We start from the raw sequence: 26,747 nt of genomic DNA, 5'->3' as shown, positions 1-26,747 counted from the left end.
AGAAACCACATACAAACTAATGGGAAAGTCCTTGATTCAATCTTGGTCTAGTTCAAAGTCGAACCGATTTGACCAGCCAGTTGTACATCTCAACTTCCTGATAGTAAAGTGAGTCATTATGATTTAAATGCTTAATTTCCTCAATTAGCTGAGATCAGTACTCCCCAAATTTTGATCCAAAGTTTTTCATCAAATGTTATGCCGATAGTTTTGGAAACCTCACTTTCCCCTATAATAGCACTTTAAAGTCAAGGAACAAAGAAATAGACGTACGTATCACTCATGAGGTACGATAATTATTAAATCATGTCTAATAAAGCTCTGAAATTATAAATTATATTTCCCAAACTGCTCATATCATTAAATAAGTGACAACAACAGCTTACACAACCATATGTTTCTTCCCATAGCTTCCTATGATCTTATACTAATGCCTACATATGCATGCTACACAAGCAGCACCATAACCTCAGTTACACACTATATAATATATATAACCACAGACATAATACAAGAGCACTAGTACATTAAAGAAGCAATTTCTAGCCATTCCCTTGTCATGTCACGTGGCCTCTTATTCTAACACTGCTAACATAAACATCATATGCACCAACCTCACTGCACCCTGCATCACAACAAAAAAGAATCATCACACACATTGAAAAAAGATGCACAACAAAAAATAATTGGTTAATTAATTCAGTACTTATTGTCTTTACAGTGGTCTTCGTTTTAAATTTTAATAATCTTATACTACTATAATCTTAGTCCCTACATGAAAAAATTGTAAACTTGAGTTTTTTCACATAGATAACAGTTAAATTTTGATCATTTTTTAATACCAGAAAACTTTCTGGTGGTGTAAAACTGCTATAAAAATTTCTGACAATGATAATCTGTCGCAAAAAACTGCATAGAAACTAACATTTATGGTTTTCTAGTATAGAAACTAAAAATATAAAAGTTAATTAAGTTTTGGTTCTTGATGTTAACACCAAAAAAATCCTTTTAGTTGAGCAAAATCACTATAGAAACTTTCTACCAGTGATAAACAGAAACTATCACAAAAATTACATAAGATTTAATGGTTTTCTCACATAGAAACTAAATCTTGAAACGAGGAGCACACATCTATAGGAACAAATGAATAGTCCAAGCAAAATATATAGTTTGAAAATATTATAACATTAAATATAAGAGTTGAGTTTTGACCTCTGTTGTTAACACCAGAGAAACTTTTTGTTGGTATAAAACCGCTATAAAAACTTTCTGCAAGCCATAAACTGTCTTAAAATTTTTGTAGAAACTAAAACTTACAGTTTTTCCTTGTAGCAGCTAAAACTTAGAATGAGGAGCACAACTATAAGCATAAATAAATAATAGTTTAAGCAAATTAAGTACTAATTTGAACATATATATATATATTAATTATAACAACATTGTAACAAATACCTAGTGCAGTCTGTGTTGGGGCTGATCTGGTAGGGAATGTTGACCCCACATTTCTTGGGAAGGTTAGCAGCAAGGTTGAGGTTGAAGTCAGAGTAGTTGAAGCCACTGTTCCTAACACCGTTCTTGATGCAGTTGCAAACAGCTTGGCGGTCTGGTTTGGTCTGAGCCATGCCATAGAGATTTCTTATCCCATTGCAGCACTGTTCAGGAACATTGGTTCCACCATACACCACATAGGAGATGCATGGGGTCAGGTTGCTCACAACCTGGCCACATGTCATTTCCCCTTGTGCCATTGGACCGAGAGCCAGGCACACAAGGGACATGATGAAGAAAATCCTAGTTGACAAACTAGCCATGAGAAAAAGAAAAACCCTAGATGGTGGTGGTTGTGGTTTTTTTCTTCTTCTAGGGTTAGGGTTTGAAGGTGTGGTGTGTTTTGAGACACTGTGGTGGGTTTGGGTTTATATATGGGAGAAGGGGGGCTATGTGTCTATGGGGTGCAGTGCAATTGCAGAAGGGGCATGTGGTGGTGCTTATTATTGGGTAGTTGAGATGAATTCAGTGTAATAATGGATTGTGGTTGGGTTAGTTAAATGCAACAATTACTCTACTCTGAGGCAAGAGGTGAAGGGTAACCATAACCATGTCTAGTGTCTAGATTTCAAAAGGAAGGTATAGTAAGTAATTAATTGAAGCAGCATTAATTTACATATATATATATATATACTGTACCCATTTTCCATGCAGCCCCTGGTTTATCTATCTTCCAGACTCTACATTCTAATGAACAAGAAGTCGGTAACATATTTCATTTTGAGCACCGGCGGATTGAGAAATTTTTTAGTAGGACAAAAATAGTCCAATATTTTTCAAACAAAAAAATATATAAGATTTATTAAAAATGGTAATAAAAAAAAATTAAAAACAGTAAGATTTAAAAGAATAAAGTGATAAAATTAATATTAATTTATTTTCTCTTTTATCTTTTACAACTATTTACATTCATCTTATTAAAAAATTATCTTATGAAGACAAAATCTATTTTTTTTATGATGACAACAAAATATTTATTTAATATATTTAAGTAAAAAAATTAGTTTGTAAGAACAATTACCCCATTAATTTCCATGTAAATCCGTTAGTGACGTTGAGACTTTGAGAGAAATGGTAGTAAAATTATTCTTTGTAACCTCTACTTTCTTTTTAATATACACTCTCTATTTTATTATTAGTTAAAATTTATTAAAAATTATAAATTTTAATAGGTCTCATTCTTGCTTAATGACTATATGTCCCTCTTGATTTAAAAGTAAGATTTTAAAACATGTGTAATTTATAATAAATTTTAGTCAATAAAAAAAATGTTAGAAAAAAAGTGTTGTTAAAACCATCCTTCCATAGTCGATATTTTTTTTCTTCCTTTCTATCATTCTCTTCCATCAATTTTATCTGCCCATAAATAAAATTTTCTTCCTTGCTTGTCTTTCTATAATTCTCTTGCATCCATTTTATCTACCCAAAAATGAACTGCAGACCAGGAGTATCGTTATCCTTTATAAAATTTATTTTCTCTATTAACTTTAAAAAGAAACTCAGTAAAAAGTGGGGAGAGAGAGAGAGAGAGTAAGGAGATAGAAAAAAAAAAGAGAAAGTGCAGAGACAAAAGAAAGATCAGTGTGGGGAACAGAGTGAGGGAAAAAGTTTTTATCCTCTAGCTAACTTCACTTCATCTAGTTTCTCCTTAAAATTATTTTTAATCTGTAATTTTTTTTAGTGTTTTCAAGATAATGTATTTAATCAAACTTCTTTTCAAAGTAAGAAAAATTAAAATAATTACATCAAATACTACTTTAACTCATCTATAATATAATAATACTTAAACTTACAAATTTGTCTTAGATGCAAACTTTTAGCTCGCAGACTCCATCACTTTTGCTTTATTGAAGGCAAACTAATTTTATTGAATTAGGAGATGCAAAACCCAACACATGATGTGCTGAAATTCGGTACAATACAATAAATATTACAACCCCATATACTAATTGATTGTAATCAGTAAACAACCAGCATGCTTCAGTCATGAATTGTCACCAGTCTCATCTTTCCCGCAAACTTCTTTCAAGATTGTATTGTGTAGATGAATAACATAATCTGTTTTGTACTTGATTTATGAAACTTTCTATCAGTTTTGCTTTTTTTTTTTTAATTAATTCAACAAAAAAAATAAGAGTAATGAAAAGGTCTAGCTCGGTTGGTTCAACAGTGTGTGTGCGTGAAATATTAAAACCTATTCATATGTGAGTTTGATTTATACGGATGAATGAAAAAATAAGAATTTAACATACATAAATAAGAATGAAATCAGAGGAAATATAGGAAGAAAATACTATATTTTTAATATTTATTTAAAAAATGAGATAGAGAAAAATGTGGTGGAAGAATTTTTCTTCGTCTTGTATTAGTTTTCTTAAAAGTTAAATAATTTTATTAACATATAAATAAATAATTTTGTTAAGAAAAATAATTTAATAAAATTTTAATGTAAGTTAAATTTAATATTTGAATTAGTATATATTTTTAAATAATTTATTTTTATCTATTTAAATAGCACACTTTTACTCTATATTCTTCTATACATTTTTATTCTTTTTCTTTATGTGATCTAAAAAGGATAAATCACAATAATTAAAATATTGTTATTGTACAAGTGTGAGATGAAGTCTCATATTGAATAAGAATGAAAAAGTTAAACACCATATAAGTGAAGAGAACACCCATAAATCTATCTTTAAGGTTTTAAGTTAAAGTGTGATGTTAGACTCACTTATATGATTTGCTTATGGCCCCATTGGAGAAAGTCTCGTCTCTGTATATCCTTCGATTGCCCCAATGCCGATACTTATTTCTTTCTTTTCAAATTTTTATCACATTTTTTTAATATTGTTTTATCATATTAATAATTGCATCTTTTATTTTATTTTTGTATATTTTTATCTATCTTCTAGTCTTACGCATGCACTCAAAATTGGGATTAACATTATTCATTTTCCTTTTAAAAAAATACCCATTTAGGTTTAGCGTGAATAAAATAAGGCTTGATAATTGTTCTACAAATATTTTATTACGAAGGAACTAAATAAATATTAAGAATCGAAGAGTTTAGATTAGTTGTTGTGTAATGGGGGCTTGCATGCGTGACATGGGCGATAGGGTTGAGTTACAGGAGATTAATGACGGTTTGAGATTGACAATGACATTATCCAAGAGGTTCAAAGACAACAAATATCATTCATATAACTTTATTATATATTCATTATTTTTTCTCACATTTTATCCTCATATTTTCAAAATATTGTACATTTTGATCAATATTTTTATAATGTTGTATATATTGCTTCCATATTTTTATCATATTGCACAACAATTTACATTGGTTAAAGTTTGGCCCAACAATTTAGTTTTCTCCTTGGCTAGTGCTTCTTGCACCCAACAGAAATGCTGGTGCACTTAGCAAAAATAATGTGAAGTAGCAAAAATGTTTTTAACATTAATTTTAAAAACCCTTTTCCTCTCACTCTCCTTCTCCCTCGGGTTGTCCGTACAGGTTGCGCCGCTATCTCCTTCATTCATTGTGTCTTCTTCTCTCGTCGTTGCCACCGCCATTGGTGCCGTCGGTCACTCCATCACAATCATCGTCATATTCTCCTTTCGCGGCGTAAGTAGCTCTTCGTCTTTGTGGTTGTTTGTGTGCTGTCATTGCCATTGTTGAGTGTGGTTGGGGATCCATATAAGTGATATGGATTGTCAATCCATATGGCTTATACACGGATTAATCATTCATATAATTTACATAATTAATTATTTAATTAATTTTAGTTAATTAATTAATAATTTAATAATTTATAATTAACAATTTAATAATTTAGTTGTTATAATATTTATGTAATAAATAAAAAATAAATATTGTTGTATATTTTTAATATGTATTTAATTAATTAATTAAATTTCTTTTTTAAGTTGGTTAGTAATAATTATTTAATTTAATAAATTATTATTTTTTGTTATTTGTTTATGCAAGTTAATTATATTTGAAATTTGAAATAGTTACTTGTATGATTTTTATCATATATTTAAGTTTACTAGAATTAGTGGTGTGTAGTCTATAAATATTTTTTTTTAAAAATTGTATATTGATTTATGAATATATAAAAGTATCAAAAAAGTTAAATAATAAATTGGTAAATATATATTAATGAAAGTGAAATATTATTTGAAGAATGACATTAATTGTTATGGCTGTTTTAATGTGCAAATTATGGTTAAGACCAGAGGTTTGGGTCGGGCTTTAGGTAGAATTATATGAAGAGCCTTAGAGAGTCGTGATGCGGATGAAGCCCCCAGTGACAAAGGCCCACAACATCTGCACGTAGGCAACATGAAGTTGCACCTATTGCTGAGGATGTCGAGCATGTGTATCATGTAGCTGATGAGGTGCATGAAGAGCCTGTAGAGACAGCTGTTGATGATGTAGTTACTGATGTCGAGGGTTTTCCAGGCGGACCCCACGATAAATCAGTTTTGATGGACTATGTTTATCATATGACAGTGACAATTTGGAATAGAGGGGTATTTATATTTTGATAAATAATATTTTCATAACTATTTGTTATTATTGTTATAATGATTAAAATTTTTATTGTTAGGAACGTCCTGAGTTGAAGTTGTCCTCCTATGAAAGGAAGGTAGAGAAATTTGGCAGGCTTGCTCCAGATATTGAAGGCTTAGTGGCTGCCACAGGATTAAGTCCTCTAATCGCATGTTTGCTGGACACTGGTGATCAAGGACTTATCTCTACTTTTGCGGAGAGGTGGCATAAGAAAACTAGTAATTTCCATTTGCCGATAGGAGATGAGACTATCACCCTGGATGATGTAGCATCATTGCTACTTCTGCCCATTACAGGCACCTTCCATAGCTTTGAGGCTCTTCATGTGGATGATGTCGTCTTCCTTTTAGTTGAATTGCTTGAAATGAGTTTTGAAGAGGCAAGAGCTGAGACAGTACAATGCCATGGGGCATATGTTCGACTATCCTAGCTGCGAGACATATATCAATGCAAATGTGACGCAACACAATGGACTGTAGCAGCTCGAGCATATTTGTTGCATCTGGTAGGTTGCACACTTTTTGCTAACAAGAGTGTCACACACGTTCATGTGGTATTCTTGGACGCATTTCGTGACCTAACGTAGAGTGGAATCTATGCATGGAAAGCTGCTGCACTGGTCCATATGTATGAGAATTTGAATGATGTGTCAAAGAGTAGCGCCAGAAAACTTGCAGGATATATCACACTTTTACAAGTACTTTTAATTTTTTTAGTTCTTTAGTTTATATTGAGTATTGTTTTGTTGTTTTTAAATATGTGCAGTGTTGGATCTACGAGCATTTTCCTTTTGTTGCTTCTTTTATTTCTGCTAAAGATTATGATGAGAGGAAACCACGTGCTTGTCGTTGGAAGTCAGGAAGGGCATTGCCAGTGTCGATGTATCGTAAGCGTCTAGATAGATTGACGTTTGATTCTGTGTGCTGGATTCCTTACTCTGACCACCGTGCATTAAGAGAATTTGAGCTGATCTCTTTATTTTCCAAACATATCCATTGGGGTCCATCTATTGTTGTACATCGATCAGAGAGGGTTGTGCGACAGTTTGGGTATGTGCAGACCATTCCACCGCACCCTACTGCTCCATGTCTATATGTAGAATAGATTGATGATAGATGGATTCAGTTTTCTGAATAGCTTGCACCGGTGGGTCAGATATGTGTTGCGCTCGGATAGTGTGCAACAGACTACACGGAGTGGTTTTACATGATATCTCATCCCTTCATGACTCCCGCACAGCCTGGGGATCCTCCTAGACATCTACCCGTGATGCACGACGACACATTTGTTGAACCAGATCTTCCTCAGTAGTCGATGGCGGTAATGGCTATGGACGAAGCTCTTGCAGATGCACATGCTGATGTAGAGCAGCCTTGACATGTAGTGGTAAAATTTATTTTAAGTTGTCACTGTTACTCATTTTATCTGAACATGCATTAACCCTAAAAAAATTTCCTTGTTGTCAATGTCCTAGGAGGCTTGCCAAGCAATAGATAAAAGGTTGGAAATGTTGCTCAACCTAAGATAGTGATTGAAGGAACAGAAATATACACTGTCGCTGAAGGCTGCCTAAGGATCACAAAAGGTGTGATTGAGCAACGAAATGTATATGTTCAATTGAGACGAAGGCGACGTATGGAAGACACATGAAGACTTTTATTATTTTTTAGGTTTTATATCAATTATGTATGCAATATGATTGAATAATGTCTATTATTTAATGTTATTTGATACGCTTTTTAATTATTATCATTTATGTTGTATGTGAATTTTAAATTAATCACCAATTTATAACGCGATGTTAAACCTTTAATAACCCTAATCAATGAAACCACCCTAATTAGTCACGTAATAGTAAACCCTAAGTACTGACTTAACCATAAACCCTAATTGATCAGGTAACGATACACCCTAATTAGCGACATAACCCTAGACCCTAGGTAGTCAAGTAACCCTAAAACATAAATAATTATATATCATTTGAAGCTTAACTAAAATAGATAATTATATGAACGTCCAATGAAATACACATATATTATCGTATTACATGACCACTGCATAAGTAACTAAATGTTCAATCTTCACCTAAATCAACAAAGTCTATTTTCAACCTTGACAAATTTGTATACTACTGCATTCTACCAATATATGGTGTAGGCCACTGCTTTGCTTAATGATGACAATGTGTAGACCATAACAAAGTTATTGGCGGTAAGGGACAACGGTCTCTTAGAAATACTTGTATCATAAGGACATACATATTCAAATTATTAGGATGATGATGTTTTTACCTTAACCAAATGATTGCCATACACATGAACGATACATATAACCCGATGCACAGAACAATTTGTTGGTGGTGGACTTCTAAGAGGAAAAATCGTCATGCTTTGTTGGAGAGAAAGAGAAACAAGGATGACATTATACTTTGATGCAATCACATATCCCGTGTCAGTTATATTCATCCACTTATCCATGGTAACTTGCATGTAATAGTTATAATTACATTTATTTAAAGAAAATTTAATCCATTGAAACGTAACAAAAAACTTATATACCATGGATAATCCATCAACAAGTAGGAACCACTTTAATTTCTCAAATCTGTTAGTGCCACCAAGCAAGTTGATATACTCATTAGACCATTTTGCAAGTTCTTTAAGTAAATGGTTGCGAACCAAAACCATGAATCTTCACCCATACCTAATAAGGAAACAATTGCACGATATCCACAGTTACCATCAGCTTTGACATCAACAATATTTTCAATGGAATCATGAATGCGTGGATGAAATTGATCCAACATCGGCATGATCCTTCTTGGTTTTGCTTGATCAGATGATGATGCACTACGTTTGACTGAAGAATTACTATTTTGCACAGAATGTAATGCATCAACATACTCCCAGTAAGATGGATCACACTTTGTTGATCTTTGATGTTTGGTCATCGGTTGCTTTTGAGCACCTTTTGTTTTCACCTTTTTTGGAGGAGCACACAAAGAGTTTAGATCAGGGTAGGAAATTTCCCGAAGTTTAATCTTTAGAGTAACTTTTCCATAAACATCAAGCTCTTTAAACCGCTTGGTTATGGTTTCCATCTCTTTAGTTATGCTGACTTCAAGCTTAGATAACCTTTGGTCTGAAAATCTTAGCCTTCATCAAAACATATGGATTGTGTCAAGTGGTATGGTACCATAAACATATATAGCTAGCTCACATGCACATGGAAGACCGTGAGTAGTTCTCATTATATATCCATAATGAGAAGGGTTTTTGCCAACATAATATACTCACTCAAACTCAACAACAATTTAGTTTAAAGCATACCTTGATACCATGCCAAGTAGTTTCTTGTATAAGGTAACTTTAAAAACATGTTCAACGACATGTGTACTTGTCTCAAAAGATGCTTTAATTTTAGTGTGTCGCAACGTGATCATGTTGTTCATGGCTTCCCAAACAGTACACAGGTCTCCAAGGCTATTCTACAGTAGTCTCTTTAAGGCCCAATAAGCAGACTCAACCTTGCATTTGAAATACACAAACAAGTAAACAAAAACAATTATTTTTATCCATTAGACCCTGAACCCTAATACCAAAATATATTTAATTTTTCATACCTGTTAGTTGTTGTATTTCCTAAATGCATCACCTTATTCGTCCAGGCTTTAACAAATCTTTCTTTATGAGGAATTAACCATGTTTGCTTCACATAGTCAACAAACATTGGCCATGGTGAGCAAACAATTTCAAACTTCATAAGGAAGTTATCGAACTCTTGCTCAGAAGGACAATCCACCAAACTCCCCCAGGCTTCCATGACATAATCCCATGCATTTTTTTTACCAACTAGGGAATGTGAAACCGACACAACAAATTGGTATCTTCAGGGAATACAATTTTCACTGCATTCATCAATGCTAGATCTCTGTCGGTAACAATAATTTTAGGGAGTGCATCATGTCTGAAGAAAAAAATCTCAAAATCGTTGTAGAGCCCAACAAATAGGCAAAAGCAGCCGAGAATGTCATCCTTGTTGGTGTCACACCAACAATATCAAGTAATGACATCCTGTACCTGTTTGTTTTATAGGTACTATCTATCAAAAATACCAAATTATAGGCATTGGTTAATTTGACTGCATCAGGGTGACTTCAAAATATATCATGTGCAACATCTTCATCCTTCAATCTATGCCAATGAATATATTGATCCCATTCAAGAAGCTTCATTGGTTGTTGCATTTTAGTATTACTACCTCTTATGGAAGAATGATACACATTTCTTGCATTGTATATTTGCTTGATTGTTGTATAACTATTGGCATTGTGCTCCTTCAACGTTAGAAGAATATTTCTTGTTACCATTGACTTTGTCATATCAGAAACAATGATCTTCTCATCCTTAGTCAGTCGACAACATATGGATGTCCAACAAATAACTTGACCAATTCATGATTGTGACTCCCACACATTAACTTCACCATCCATCCTTCGCCTCCCACCACTGGTTTCGCATGTAGCTTAAAGGGACACCCACATTTTCTACTACTAGTAATTGTTCTTACCAAATCTTTCTTCTTGGTCCTATACTGACCACTCCTTTCACAATCAATTAAAACAAATGAGGTCCTTCCTCTAATACCAATATTTGTGTTTGATCTCATAATCACCGCCATAAAACCAATTTCATAAGCAACAGATCGAGTCCAATCTAGAACATCATCATGGGTAGCAAACACCTACAATACAATCCATACAAGTTTAGTCTTCAAGAGACATTCATTTACTTACTTTAATAATAATAAATCATATTAATACCTAAAAAGTATTGAACGTATCAGAACAATTAACATGTTCTTCATTCACACCAGCTTCGTGTTCATTTTGTTCATTCATATCAACTTCTTCAGATATTATACTGTCATGCATCCATTGATCTTCGTCCATATTATTAGAACATTCAAAAATTTCAATGACAAAAAAAAATCCCTAACCAAATCATAATTATACTATCACATAATTTTCTCATTTTTTTATTGCATTTAATGATATTACATTAAATTAAAAAGGACAATTTTTTTTATGTTAAAACGACTAAATTAAATTAAAAGTATAAATTCTTTTAAGATTAATATCACTTTCAAACTACAACTTTCGAATGGATATTGAAACTATATCTATTTATAAGTTTTTTAATTAATAATTCTAATTTTATTTAATTAAACAATAAAAAATTATAAAAATAAAAAAGGAACTTACGAATTGCCAATTCGTAAGTAACATACGGATTGTCAATCCGTAAGTTTCTTACGGATTACCAATTCGTAAGTTATATAAAATTTACGGATTATCAATCAATAAATTTTATATAATATACTAATTATCAATCCATAAGTTTTACTCGAAATAAACCAAATCGAAGACCATACCTCCGTCGTTAATGGCCAAATCAATCACCAACACAACCATCACTTGTCGATGAACCACCATAAACAATACATCTCCACCAAAATGACACAACAACGAATGAGCACCTCTCATGGAAGACCTCTCACGAGAACAAATCTTCGGTTTGGAAGGAAAGAATGAAGAATAAGAAGAAGGAAAGAAAAGAAGAAGTTATAAGGGAGGGGTATCATGGGAAATTTAAAAACATGCTGGGTGTACCAGAAATTCTGCTGGTGCACAAAGCAACATTTTATGCTGTTCATTCTATTGGGCCACATTAAGTCCATTTTCCCAATAAAATAACACACAAACATAACAAAAACAATAAAAAAAAAAAGAATATTTCTAAACGCACTAGCTCTATAATTATCTTACTACCCCAATCCCAATCCCAATCCCAATCCCACCCCCTTTTTTCTGATTTTAGTAACCCCACTTGTACCCACTCTCCCCTCACCTTCTCCTCTTCATTTCTCTTCTATTAATTCTCTTTCCCCTTCATTTTTTTTATTTCATTGTTTTAAATGTTGTATGCTAATACTGGAACGTGTTTCCGTGGGATGTATTGGGAATACACCCCCAATACAAATTTAAGCATGTTTCTATTTTGCATTGGTGATCAACGGAGACGTGCTTCCATGAGAGGTATTTTTATCCAAAAAATTAAACAAAAGCAAGGGGTGCACTTAGCAAAGAGGGGTGCATTTAAATAATAATAGCTCATGTAAGCCCAATTTCAATCAACCGAATAAATAATAATGCAAAAAATAAAATTTGTAAAATACTGAAATATAAACTATAGAATGTCAAGTTGAATAGTAAAGATAGAAAGATAAAATAAATGGTAGCTGAAGGTTAGAGGCCATTTTTCTATATCATTTTATCTTTTTTATAAAATAATTGAAATTATTATTTTATTTTGTCTCTTTTTTTTTCAAATTAAAATAATATGACACATCTGAATAAAATGTATCACTCAATTAGTTGTTAAGTTTTTATGTGTTACATTAGTAAATCCACATCCAATAAATTTTGAGAGCCACAGTGATATATCAACATGTAATGGATTAAAATATTTTCATTTTAACAAGATAAGAAACAAAAATAAAAACTCAAATTATAAAGAAAATATATTTAAAATTAGTATGACAATAAACAACAAAAATATATGTAAGATTTAATATAAAATTATATTATGACGATGATAGAGATAACAATAGAATTAGATCATTTTCTTTGAGGACCCGAATAAAAAAATTAAACTAAATTATAAATATAAAATTAATATTAATTTGAAAAACAAACAAGTAAATTACAATTGTAAAAAAATGTGATGTGTTCCCTTCCGTTTTACCAAATAAGGATGGAGATGTGTTTAAAAAATATAAAAATGTCTCTTTTAAATCCAAACACATCTTGCTTATGTTATACATAGATATATTTATGTGTATGTGATATTTTTTGCAAGACTTAAATTTAATGATAGACTATAATATAAGAGCAAAATTGAAGAAAAAGTGTGATATATCTTTTTGAGATTTATTAAAATTATGTCATTTGCTTAATGTAATAAAATATATCATTTTAATGAAGTTATGGGTTTATTATTTTTTATTCAAATACTTAAATATTGACCCACAAGACAAAATGGATTGGGCTAGCCTATTAGCCTGCCGGGTTAGGCCAAGATGGACTGAGAAAATGTTGACCTTAATAGATCAAACCTATTTGTGTCGACTTGATGGGCCCGTTGGGTCTGATTGGACTTAAGAAATATAGACTCGAATTCAATCCATCTTTTTTTGGCTCGATATTTTGTTATTTTTTTCTTTTGAATTTGTATAAATTTAGACAAAAAAGAAAAAAATGGCCAACCTATCTTCTTTGCCAACATGTTGAATACTTCAGCAAGAAACCACTTCTTTTTGCGTAAAAGTAGGTTTGTGCAACAAAACAATTCTTTTGATGGCAATTGATGAATTTTAGAGCTTGAGCTTAATTTATTCTTCATAGGATTCGACAAATTCTAGGAGAATATCTCTGCTAAACAAATCTTAGACACAAAGCATTAAGTGAAATCTTTAAATGCCAAGTTTAGTGTCCTAAAAAATCATGATCTTAGCTTGCTATCGTCTGGAAAATTAGACGCAAACTCACAAAACATGTTCTGATGATGCATAAGATACAACTTTTGACCTTTGTATTTGTTTACATGTAATCAAAATAATTAAGGGTCTTTATTCACCTTAAGATACAAATGTCTTTTAACTTAATAGACCACCTTGAGAATGGAGGAAAATGATATTGACTAGTTGAGAAGAAGTTGGGTGGCTAGGATGAGCAATAATATCAACACAACAAGGCTAAAAGAGTTTTTCATTTTGGAAGACATGGAGGCAATCAAAGTGAAAAGCCTGGGAGACAATTTGGCATTGTTGTCTATAAAGGGAGATATAAAAATAGAGATGGCTTTGAAGAACAATGCTGAATGGTGGAAAAAGATATTTGGACACATGTACTCATGGTCAGATTTTGTGGGAGCAGGAAGTTGAGTGGTTTGGGTGAACTGTTACGACGTTCCATTTAAGTTTTGGAATCAGGGATGTTTTTGCAAACTCATAGCATATGTTGGCTCTATAGTTATGGTTGATGAAAGGACCATGTTTTTCTCGATGCTAGACAAAGCAAGAATACTTGTGAGAACCTCAGTAACGAGGATGATCAACAAACATCAATAGGTCAAAACCACAACACTATTTGTGCGATCTTCATGTTGGAAGAAAACAAAAGTCAGAAGAAAAGCTTATGTTGATGCAAGATGCAGAAGGGGGGTGAATCTGAATCAAATGAAGAATCATTTGTATTCAGGTTGGATGGGGAATGTAGGATTTCTAGTGAATCAGAATGCTCAAGCTTTGATGAAGAAATAAAAGATGAAAGGGTTCTAGGGAGGTGTCGCAAAAGGAAGCGGAGCCAAAGGCGCACCACAATCGTTGGCCAGGGAGAAAGTACTGGTGGAGAAAAATTCAAATGGGCAAAGTAGAGTAGAGGACATTATAACATGCCTAGGTTGTACAAAAAGAAAATATAGTAGAGGAGTAGACACACAAAAGGAAACTTTGGGCAAAGGGACATAAGCAAAATGGATGAACAAAAGGAAAATACCCTCTATGAGGAGATCAATAACTTGTAGAAGGAGAGACAAAATTAAATCAGGAAAAAAAAGGAATAAAAAAGGGAATGAGGGGACAATTGAGGAAAGGGAAACAATAGGTGTAGAAAAGGAGGAGAAGGGGTCAGAAGGTGAAGGGACGCAGACAAAGGAAGTTTGAAATGGTGGGGCCCAGATGGAGGTAGGTAACTTACTCTATGGGATGGGGAAATATGTGGTAGAAACTCAAAAGGAGTTGGCAGTTGCGGGTATACACAATGAGGTTAATAAGTGTAAGCCCGAGGCTACGAGGGAGGAAGATGTGGGCTAGGTCTTAGAGGCCAAAAAAATTTAAAGATTATGGATCTGCGAAACCTAAGTATAATTATAGGAAAAAGATGTTGGACATAAGTTCACCTTCAACCCATAACATGACTTTGGGCATAAACGTGGTTACACAGAAGCAAGAAGGAATATTAGAAAAAGGGAGCAAAAAACATTGAAGGCATGAGACCCTCGAAGCAACTAGGGGAAACTTGTGGCACAAAGCAATTGGGGATGGACAGTAAGCTAAAGCCTATAAGCATATCTGGAAACAAAGTTGGAAAACAAGTTTCAAAGGGGGGAGGGAGAAATGATAGGAATGTATGGTGTAATTAAAACTTACAGAGCTTTGATTGCCAAAATATCCACATATGGAAAAATGACAAGGGACAAAAGGAATAGACTTGGAGAGGAGGTAAAGGAAGGTGCAACCATGGTTGAATTATGTAGATACTAAGCTATAATATAAGAGGAATGAGAGGGAGAATAAAAAAGAAAGAGTTGAGAAAAATAATAGAGGAGGGAGGAATAGATGTGGTGTTTGTACAGGAAACCAAAATAACAAATGTGGACAAAAGCTTCTTTCACTCATTGTGGGGTGTTGATGAAGTTGCATGGTTGGAAAGGGAAACAATTAATGTTGTAGGATGTCTATTTATTGCATGGAAAAAGGAGCTATTCCAAATGAAAAATTCTTTTTTTGGAAGTGGATTTATTGGGGTGCAAGGGGTATGGAGGAAAGGGAAGATCCAAGCATGATCATGTACGTGTATTCACTATGCACTATGCTTGAGAAGAGGAAGCTTTCAGAGGATTTACATCAAGTAAAAAAATCAATTGGGAAGTGGGATATGGTGTGTGTTAGGAGATTTTAATGCAATAAGGAAAATGGATGAAAGAAGAGGAAGACTTAAGATAGAGGTAGGAGGAACTGAAATGAATGAGTTTAATAACTTCATTCAAAATATGGAACCAGAGGATGCACCACTAGTGAGGAGGAGGTTCACATGGTATAAACCCAATAGTCATTGCAAGAATAGACTTGATAGATACCTTGTATCTAAAGAGTGGCTTGAAAAATGGTTGGGAAGTATAACCTTTGTTTCAAAGAGAAGTGTACCAGATCATTGCCCCTTGGTGCTAAAAAAATTCCAATGTTGATCGGGGTCTTAAATCCTATAGGGTGCTAAGTTGTTGGCTACAAGATGGGAAGTTTAAAGAGTTGGTTGAGGATTCATGGAAAGGAATGAATATGAGAGGCTGGGCGGGCTATGTGTCAAAGGAAAGGCTCACATTACTTAAGGGGGAGTTGAAAAGGTGGAATAAAGATCAACTTGGAAAATTTCAACAAAAGAAAAGGGAATTGGTGGAAAAAATTCATGAGATTGATTTATAAGATGAGGTGAAGGATGTGAGTGAGGAATCAGTGCTGGGAAGGAAGGACTTATTTGATGAATTTTGGAAAGTATCTCTTATGCTTGAATCGTTGATGCATCAAAAGACTAGGTGCAAGTGGTTGAAGGAAAAGGATGGTAACACAAAATTGTTTCATGCTATGATTAACGGTAGGAGGAAAATGAATATGTTGAGGGGACTTCATGATCAAGTGAATGATAGGTTGGAAGATGATTTATAAAAATGAAAAACAAATGAAGAAATTCTTTCAACAAACATTCTTAGAGGAAGAGTGGAGGAGACCGAAATTTGATGAAGTGCATTTTAAATTGCTTGGTGAAAAGGACAACACTTTGCTCATTGCTTTATTTGACGATGAAGAAATAAAGCAAGCGGTATGGGATTGTGATGGAGACAAAAGCCCTGGTCGGGACAAATATAACTTCTCCTTCATAAAAAAAGTTTTGGCATATTCTAAATGTGGATTTCATTAAGGCTTGAAGGAGTTCCACTCCAATAAGGTGATCCTCAAGGGAGGGAATGCGCCTTTTATTGCCCTAATTCCTAAGAGGGACAATCCTTAGGGACTAAGGGAATTTAGGCTTATTTCTCTTGTAGGATGCATGAGTTTTTACTTTATTTTTTGTAAGAAAAATCAACATACAAAAAAGTGTTTGTCTTATTACCCATGGAATAGGATAAAGAGCATACATGCCATTAATTATAAGATGGAAAAGAATTCTTTAAGATATTTTTATTTATAAAGTGCTTATATAAAATTAAGTACATTTATTTTTAAATTAGTGATTTACTTAAAGCAACATTGTTGGCTATGCGTCTTGGAAGGGTGTTAGGCAAAGTAATCGATGAACGACAAAGCACTTTTGTTGGTGGGAGATTCATGCTTGATGGGGTGATGGTGGCTAATGAAGTTGTTGATGAGGTAAAAAAAAGGGAAGAAACTGTTGGATCAAGTGGCCTCGGAATAATTAAGAAGGGGGGGAGGGGTTGAATTAATTATTAATGAACCTTTACTAATTAAAAATTTGTCCTTCTTAATGTTACTAGATTCAATTAGGCTTTTACTATAATGTTAAGAAAGTAAAGAACAGAAATAGAAACTTAAACAAAAGTAAAAGCGATAATTGAAGTGCATAGCGGAAATTAAAGAGTGTAGGGAAGAAGAAGACAAACACAAGAGTTTTATACTGGTTCGGCAACAACCCGTGCCTACATCTACTCCCCAAGCGACCTGCGGTCCTTGAGATTTCTTTTCAACCTTGTAAAAACCTTTACAAGCAAAGATCCACAAGGGATGTACCCTCCCTTGTTCTCTTTGAACAACTAAGTGGATGTACCCTCCACTTGAACTGATTCATAAGAGATGTACCCTTTCTTGTTCTCAGTTACAAAAACCCAAGTAGATGTACCCTCTACTTGTACCACAAAGGATGTATCCTCCAATGTGTTAAGACAAAGTTCTCAGACAGTTAGTCCTTTAAAACTTTGTGAAGGGGAAACAAAAGATATCTCAGACGATTAGTCCTTTGAAATCTTTTGTTTAAGGGAAAGGGAAGAATCAAAAGAATTCTCAGACTGTATCCTTTTGAATTCTTTGAAAAGGGAGAAGGGAGACACAAAAGAATTCAGGTGGTTAGTCCTTCGTTCTTTTGGAAAAGGAAGAAGAGAGACACAAAAAGAATTAAGGCGGTTAGTCCTTGTCGAATTCTTTTTGGCAAATGGAGAAGGGAATAAAAAAAGATATAGCACACTTTTGTTTTCTGTGAAAGAACAAGGTTTGGAAACCAGAAAACTTAGAAAGCTTTTGGCAAAGTAAGAAGAAGAAGAAGAAGTTCAAAAAGATGTTCAAAGGTATTCAAAGGTTGTAAAAGTATATATGAAAAAAGTTATTCAAATGCAAGTCAAGGTCTTGCTTTTATAGACTCTTCATGTCTGGTCAAGAAAACCATTAGAAGAGTTATAACCTTGAGAAAAACCTGAAAACCATTGGAAGAGTTACATTTCTTGACTTTTTATTCAAAACTTGTCACTGATAATCGATTACCAAAACCATGTAATCGATTACACAAAGCATTTTATGAAAAGATGTGACTCTTCACAATTGAATTTGAATTTCAATGTTCAGATACACTGGTAATCGATTACCAATATATTGTAATCGATTACACCATTTAAAAATCAATTGGAACGTTGCAAGTTCAGTTAAAAGCTTTTGAAATCAAACTTTGCCTCTGGTAATCGATTACAGGTAATTGGTAATCGATTACCAGAGAGTAAAAACTCTGGTAACTTAGAAAATTTTGAGAAACACTCTTTTGAAAAACAAAACTGTACTATGTTTGTTTTTTTGAAAAATCTTTTCAATACTTCCCTTGTGAAGTCTTCTTGATTTCTTCTCTTGAATCTTGAATTCATCTTCTCTTGAATCTTGAAACCAAACTTCTCTTGAATGTTGAATCTTCTTGATTTCTTCTCATGAAACTTGAAATTAATCTTGATCTTGAACTTGTTGACTCAATCTTGAAATCATTATCTTAGGATTTTTGTCATCATCTTTGTCATCATCAAAACTACTTGAATCAACTTGATTCATCATCATGAAGCTTGCTTCTACAGAAACAACCATGCTTGATCTTCAAAGTTGATTTTTAAAAAGCACATGATTTCGTTTCTTGCAAATTTCTTTTTTATATGCTTAGAAGATTGGATTTTTGTGAGATATGGATTAAATGAATGAAAGCATGCATTGAATCAGGTTTCTTATTAGTGCTTGTGAATGGTAGCCCAGCCGAGGAGTTTAGGATGCATAGAGGCTTATGGCTAGGTTATCCATTAGCACCTTTCATTTTCCTTTGTATGGCTGAGGGACTAGCGGGATTGATGAGGGAAGTGGTAGATAAAAACCTGTTCTTGAGTATGAAGATAAGGAGAAATCACATGGAGGTTGATCTACTTCAATTTGTGGACGACACTCTATTTTTTGCCAAGCCTTCTATGGAGCACGTTATGACCCTAAAGACTATCCTTAGATGTTTTGAGCTTGTATTGGGCCTAAAGATAAACTTCTTCAAGAGCAAACTGGCAGGAGTAGCTGTTGAGAGTGCCACCAATGAGATTTATGCTTCTCTTTTGAATTGCAAGGTAATGTATCTTCCTTTTGAGTATTTGGGCATCCCTATTAGTGCAAATCCAGCCAAAGAAAGCACATGGGAGCCTATTATACAAAAGATGAATAGGAAACATAATAGATGGAAACATAGGAATGCACCCTTTGGGGGAAGAATTTGCTTACTTAACTTTGTGCTCAAATCGTTATCTCTTTTTTTCCTTTCTTTTTCCAAAATTCCTATTGTGGTGGTTAAAAAAGTGGTGAGGTTACAAATAGAGTTTTTGTGGGGTAAGAGGGAAGAGGGAGGGAAAATAGCTTGGGTGAAATGGAATAGGATTTGTTGGCCTAAGGAGGAAGAAGGGTTGGGTGTAAAAGATATCCATCTCTTCAATTTAGCTCTTCTTTCTAAATGGAAATGGAGATTATTTTCTAATGAGGAGGCTCTTCGAGAAAGGATAATCATGTCTAAGTATGGTGAGGGTATAAAGAAGGGAAAGGGGGGAGGGGTTTTCTAAACCATCGTATTGGTGGAAAGGTGTGGAAAGGGCATGCGGTAATCGGAAAAATGGGAAATCGTTTGATGAGAACACTGTGAGTTATGCCATAAAAAATAGGGGGAATGGAGACTTTGGCTATAAGATACCCGAGATTATATGCTTTATCTAAACAAAGACAATGCCTTATAGCTTAAATGAAGTTGTGGATGGAAAATGTGGTGTTGGGAGTGGAAATGGAGGAAAAGGTGTTTTGAATAGGAATATGAGTTAATGGGGGAGTTTTTGGATGAGGTGAACTTGTTAGCTATGAAGCATGGACTCGAACATAGGACACGACACAAACACAAATATTGGGACACGACTAAAATCTAAACCATAAGATACGGGGACTTGACACACACACACACACACATATGATCAACATGACAAGAATATAAATTAATAATTAAGATTTATATCAAGACGAACAAAGGGTGTATAAAAAATGCATGAAAGGAGAGGAAAGTCAATGAACTAGAAAAGAAAAATAAGATGAAGTGACAAATAGAAAGACCATGAACGCGAAGTCAGCCAAACATGACGAATAGAGGCACCGATGAGGCAATGATGAATGGAAAATAATCAGTGACACCTGCGTACTCGAGAATGTGAACGGATGGTGTTGTGCAAAAGAGACAAATCACAAACGTGAATAAAAGAGAAGAAGACAAAATGTTACGTGAAAGAGGTTATCAAAATATGCTAATTTTAAAAATAAATTTTTATAATATAATCTTTTGGGCTGGTTTGTAAATTTTTTGTTAAAAAACATAACCAGAGAAGTATCCATTGTGTGTCTAGAGAAGTATTTTTTGTGTATCCAACTTTTTGGAGAAGTGTCTGTGGCATGTCCAAGCCAAAAAAAAAAATTAAAAGAATTGTGCGCTGGAAAAACGTGTTCGACACAATGTCTATCGCAAGTCCGAAGAGTGTCGGTGTCAGACACATGGACATGGAATTCATTGGAAGTGTCCATGCTTCCTAGCTCTCGGAAGTGAAAGATCATGTTAGGGACAACTAGAGATGGAAGCAAAGTGAGTCAGGATTATACTCAGTAAGCAAAGGGTACAGAGTTTTGCAGCAACAAAGTTTTGTGGGGGAGGTTGGTATGTGTGCTGCTTCAATCTGGAAGGTGGCTGCCCTATCAAATGTGAAGAGATTCACGTGGAGAGCTTTGCTAGATAGAATTGAATCAAAGACGAATTTGATTAGGAGAAATGTTTTTATGGACAATAGTGGTCAACTTTGTTCCTTTTGTTCTTAGTAGATGGAAACAATAAACCACCTTCTTCTCAACTGTGGTTTTGCATCTCTAGTATGGAATTCCAATTACGATTGGTTTAGCCTAAAGGAGTGCGCTCTCCATTACAAGTTATGTAATCACTTTCAGCAACATGTTATGATTAAGGGAAACATTGCCTTAAAATAAGATAGGGAAGGTAATTTGGCAAGCACTGGTGTGAAGTTTGTGGCTTCATAGGAACTTGATAGTTGATAGTGTTCAAGGAGGAAGAAAGGGATATTCAAAAATTCATCGAGCTAATCAAAGTGACATCATGGTTGTGGCTTTACTACTGGACAAAGCGTTTTCTAAGTCAGTTAAAAGACACATTCGACGTCGATTATTAACCATCATCATAGGCAACATCGTAGAAAGACGGTTCCATAAAAACCATCATAGAAAAAGGTATCCTTCTAAGACGGTTCTTAACTAAAAATCGTCTTAGAAGGATACCTTCTAAGATGGTTCTTGTTAAAAATCGTATTAGAAGGGTAGACTTTCTAAGAGGGTTTTTCAGAGAACCGTCATATAATGTATTTTTTTAAAAAAAATTAAAATATATTGAGGATTCTAAGATGATTTTTTCTTTAGAGAATAGTCTTAGAATATATTTTTTTAAAAAAATTTTAACATTTTGAGGATTCTAAGACGGTTTCCCCAAAAAAACGCCTTAAAATGTAAGCATTCCCTCTTAGAATATGTGTTTTTTAAAAAAAATTAAAAATTTTAAAAAAATTTAACCATAATAATGAATATAACATGGCAAGTTGAACACGCAATCCATCCCTCACATGCTCCTGCAATAACATCAAGTAAGAAATCAACTTAGGCAAAAGGACTAGTAAGCTATAAATCAATAATGAAATGTTGTACACCAATCATTCTCTTAACTACAGCCTGCATGATATCACAGTTAAACCAAGAAACGCATTAAAAAAATATGTTGTGATAATCAACCATTGCATCAGTTAGTATTTGACTATGTTATTACACCAAAGGAAGTCTTTGAAAATAAAAGGACCATTCTCTAATTATGAGTTATGGTTGTCCTCACATTAGTAGCAATGTAGCATATCAACTAGTTGTTAGAATAGTTAATATCTCAAATTAGTCTAGTGAAATTTGGGTGCAAAGCAATTTGTCTAGAGGTAAATTAATTAAATACCCTATAATTAAAACTAACAAGATTATATTACTATATGTGATTTCCGGTTACAAAGTATATAACTATCCATTTCTGTCAATGGTAGTCCACTAACCATTAATAGCACATAATCTTTCCTAGTAGAAAAATTAAGCAAATCAAATTCCCGACTTAATTAGACCAACTTGTCCCCGTTTTCATAGGAGAAATTGCACGCCGCACCATTTGGAAGTTTGCACAAGATATATTTGTAATAACTAATAATTAATCATAGAGCTTAACCATTACTGGATGCCATAACTCAATTCTCGTAGCACCAGCCATTTCCAAACGTTCTCCATGCACATAACCCTCGCACATTCTCCTCCCACCAAATCCATACCCATCTTTAATTCAAACCATATGAGACTTCTAAAAAATACAAAACTTGATCGCACTACTTTCTCCCCCTCCCACATCTCCATGCATATTTGATCCATGAAGGTGAAGTATCTAACAATTACCTTTGAGGCTAGGACCATATAAACATATCATCATTATCTACCAATACTAGCAATCAATAAGATACTCACAACTTTAGCAACACAAATTATCCAAAAGATCAGTTCAAACAATACCTTGATTGGAGTTGCATGTATCCGACCCAATATTTCTTACTACTTTCCCAAATGAAACAACCCAACTACATGCATTTCAGCTTCCCACATGACAGGTATAAATGAAACAAACCAAAGAACCATCTAAAGAAATATATTGAATATGCAAAACCTTTGTTAATAGATTGGCAAGTGTACCAATTTTTATCACAAGTAGTAAAGATTAAAATGGAAGACCGAGTGTCGAGTCCACAAGGACTTTGTTTGTACTTACGTTGGTAAATACTCAATTTGTAAGAAAGAGAAGTAGAAGAGAAAGGGAATTGTAAGTGTGAAATTTGGGAATAAAAGGAAAAGAAAAAGATAACAAAAATAAACAGTAATTTAAATGCAAAAAGATGAGTTCATAATGTAATAATGTTGGGGCCTAACATGCCTAACTATCCTTGATGCAATATTAATGTTTTTCTCTATTAACTGTTTTTCCAATTTCCACCCACATCTACTAATATGCTCAACCCTGATCCCTCATGATGAAAAACCTAATTTATGTATTCTTTCTCCCAAATCTCTTTACAAAGATTGAATCATAAACAACATTAAATATAAAGATGTATGCAGAGGCACAACAAAGTCACTCTATCCCTAGTAATGCAATATTGAGATGCCCCTTCCAGTTCTTTAGAAATTATCATTTCCCAATGTATAACCCCTAAAAACAGATGCATGGATGGCTAAACCACACAATAAAGATGAAAAATAGAAAAGAAACAATAGAAAATGAAATTGCATTAATAGATAAGAAGAACAGTTATATTACAAAGGCATTGGCTACTAGGCTCCCAACATAAGGGTTTAGCCTCTCATAGCCATGAGAGGATTTACACTTCAGAGACTAATGGAAGAAAGGGCTGGATGACTAGTAGTAAGAAAATGGGGCATGGATAAGAAAAGAGGATTTCCCTTAAGGGAGAGACTCAGACTTTGGATTTTTTCACTGGAGAGCTTCGAGACTCGATGTGTCTTTCCCTTTTTCTTTCTCCTCCTTATATAGGCTCCTGGTAGCTTAATTTTTACGCTGAAATCGTGCTTAGTGTGAGATTTCACGCTAAGCACACATTTGGGCTTCGCTGTAGGCTTTTTGCTCGCTAAGCCTTCAACGCGTGCTAAGTTTGCAGCACGCGCTAAGCGAGCTGTCCAATTATTCCAACTTTTCTTCAAGGCTTTTTCTTCCAGTTTTTGCATCAATTTTTCCTCTAAAACACTTGAAATCTTCTTCTTTTGAATTTTGCTAATAAAAAATTGCAAAGATGTTAATTTTTTCATTATTTCCTTAAAAACAATAATAAAGTAAAGAAATTACACATATTTATTAGCCACAATTAACTATCAAATTAGCTCATATTTCACAGTTATCAACCTTTCTTTTTCAAGATAAAATATTTTGACTTGGATTCTCCAACCCTTAAATTTTCCGTATAATACTATTAACTTGTAGAAATATCATTGCTTAAGTACTAGAGGTGATTCCATTTGAGATATATTCCCACTAAATTGGTTTATAAATACCTGTTGAGGAAGAATTGTGTTGTTCTTCTAATAACAGTCATATCTCCAGTAGGGACATGAACTCCCATTTGAATCATTGCTTGTAGAACCTAATACTAGAACACAAGTTGCATTTGATAAGTATTTGAGTCAAGAATGAGATAATATGGTACAATATTCATATTATTATTCTACATAATTCATGAAAAACATTTACCTTGTCTGGATCTTTCTCACAAACCCCATAAAATGTTTCGAGCTAACCTTCTCAAATGTTTGGACTGATACTGTAAGACGCAATACCAAACATTGTTAGACAAGTGGCCTTAGTATCTTATGAAGGGGGGTTGAATTGAGATACCAAACTATCCCCAATTAAAATTTAACTCTCTTTTTAATTAATAATGAAACCCTAATTATGAATTATTTCAAGAACAATTCAAAATAAACTTCTTTAAAGCGAAATATAAACTGCAATAAAATAAAAGAAGTTCAAGGGAAAAGAGAATGCAAACTCAGTTTTTATACTGGTTCGACCACGCCTTGTGCCTACATCCAGTTCCCAAGCAGCTCGCTTGAGATTTCCACTATCTTGTAAAATGTCTTTTACAAAGTCTGAACCACACAGGGACAAGCCTTCCCTTGCGTTCAGAAATTCTTACAACATAAGAGACCCTCGGTCCCTTAATCAATTTATTTGAATAAGAAGAAAAAGAAGAATTCTCTCTTTAAGAGAAATATATTACAAATGAAGATCACTTAAGATTCCTTATTGAATTTGCAAGTGTTTTGCCCAAGGAATTCTTTTTGAGAGTTATAAGACAATTTGGTATTGAGAGGATAAGACAATTTGTTCAGGAAAACTCTGAGGAATTTCGTGTCCCAAGTCACCTATTTATAGGTCTTTGATGGTTATTCAAAAACTTCTTGAACAACTGTGACTTTTGGGAGTTATTTTCAAAAATTTCTTACTGGTAATCGATTACATAACTGTTGTAATCGATTACACAATTAGTTTTTGAAGAGTTGTGACTCTTCAGATTTGAAATTTGAATTTTCATGTCTGGTAATCGATTACAGGCTTTAAAATTTAAATTCAAATTTCTAAAGGCTGTTACAAAACGTTTAAAACTTCTGGTAATCGATTACAAGCCTTGTGTAATCGGTTATAGGCTTAAAATTTAAATTCAAATTTTGTAAGAGCATTTCAGAAATTATTTTGGCCACTGGTAATCGATTACAGCCTCTGGTAATCGATTATCAGAGAGTAAATATCATATTTATGAAATCTCAAAAATTTTTGGAAAATATCCTTTGGCGAAACCTGTGCATCATCATTTAAGAAACTCTTCCTTAGATTCTAGGAACTAAGTTCATCAATTATCTTGAATTTTTGGATTCTTGACTTGGATCAAACGTGAGAAGCGCTTATCTTTGACATTATCAAAACTTCATAAAACTTCATATCATATTTTCTTCTACAAACATAATAATGAATTAGACCCTAATAATAAATTAAATTTGAAACAAGAATAAGGTTATCATAGGGCTTGGGAGGGGAACCGGTAAGGAGTAAGATGCGAGGTTTACCTTTGAGGAAATTAGGGTACTCGGGGTTTTGGTGAAGCCAATTTTTTGGGTGAAGGGTGAAGGTGTCGTTAGGGTTGAAGAATTGTTGGTCGTTGGGATCGAAAGGGTCAGCGTCATATTGAATCTTGACGAGGATGCGGTTGGTCTCCTCAATGAGATTTTGGTTGATGACCTCGTTGTACAAAGTCGTAGACAATGGTGATCTTGATGTTGTTGAAGGTCTTCTGGATCTGGAGGCTATAGGGAAGCGCAACAAATCCCCAACAAATCCTCGTGTGCCGTTAGGTCAAGTCTCGAAACTTCCACAACCCGTGCGACCTGAACTCCAAAGGTCACCTTTGGCTGTTGTTATGAAAGTAGTTAGGGTCTACCTAGGTTTATGGATGAATTTAATCTCAGCGAAAAGTCTCTCATCCTTTGATGATAGTTTTCGCGAAACCGTTTTAGAAAAATGTCATTTTAAGATGGTTTTTGCAAA

General features: G+C 33.8%; 1 protein-coding gene across 1 annotated transcript; it reads right to left on the bottom strand.

The window, feature by feature from the left end:
• Positions 1-343: 343 nt before the first annotated feature.
• Positions 344-1,888, bottom strand: LOC100499726 (uncharacterized). Its single transcript, NM_001248233.2, has 2 exons — positions 1,453-1,888; positions 344-625 (listed from the first exon to the last, which is right to left on the bottom strand). The coding sequence occupies exons 1-2, from the start codon at positions 1,809-1,811 to the stop codon at positions 616-618; spliced, it is 369 nt and encodes a 122-aa protein (NP_001235162.1). The 5' UTR covers positions 1,812-1,888; the 3' UTR covers positions 344-615.
• Positions 1,889-26,747: the final 24,859 nt, after the last annotated feature.

This window comes from Glycine max, chromosome 1 (genome assembly GCF_000004515.6).
Source record: "Glycine max cultivar Williams 82 chromosome 1, Glycine_max_v4.0, whole genome shotgun sequence".
Taxonomy (NCBI): Eukaryota; Viridiplantae; Streptophyta; class Magnoliopsida; order Fabales; family Fabaceae; genus Glycine; species Glycine max.
Note: the sequence above shows the minus strand (reverse complement) of the source record. Positions and strands in the feature narration are given on the sequence as shown.

Bases quoted from the DNA above. Each gene is read 5' to 3' on its own strand.
- LOC100499726 (NM_001248233.2), bottom strand. From the start codon at position 1,811: ATGGCTAGTTTGTCAACTAGGATTTTCTTCATCATGTCCCTTGTGTGC.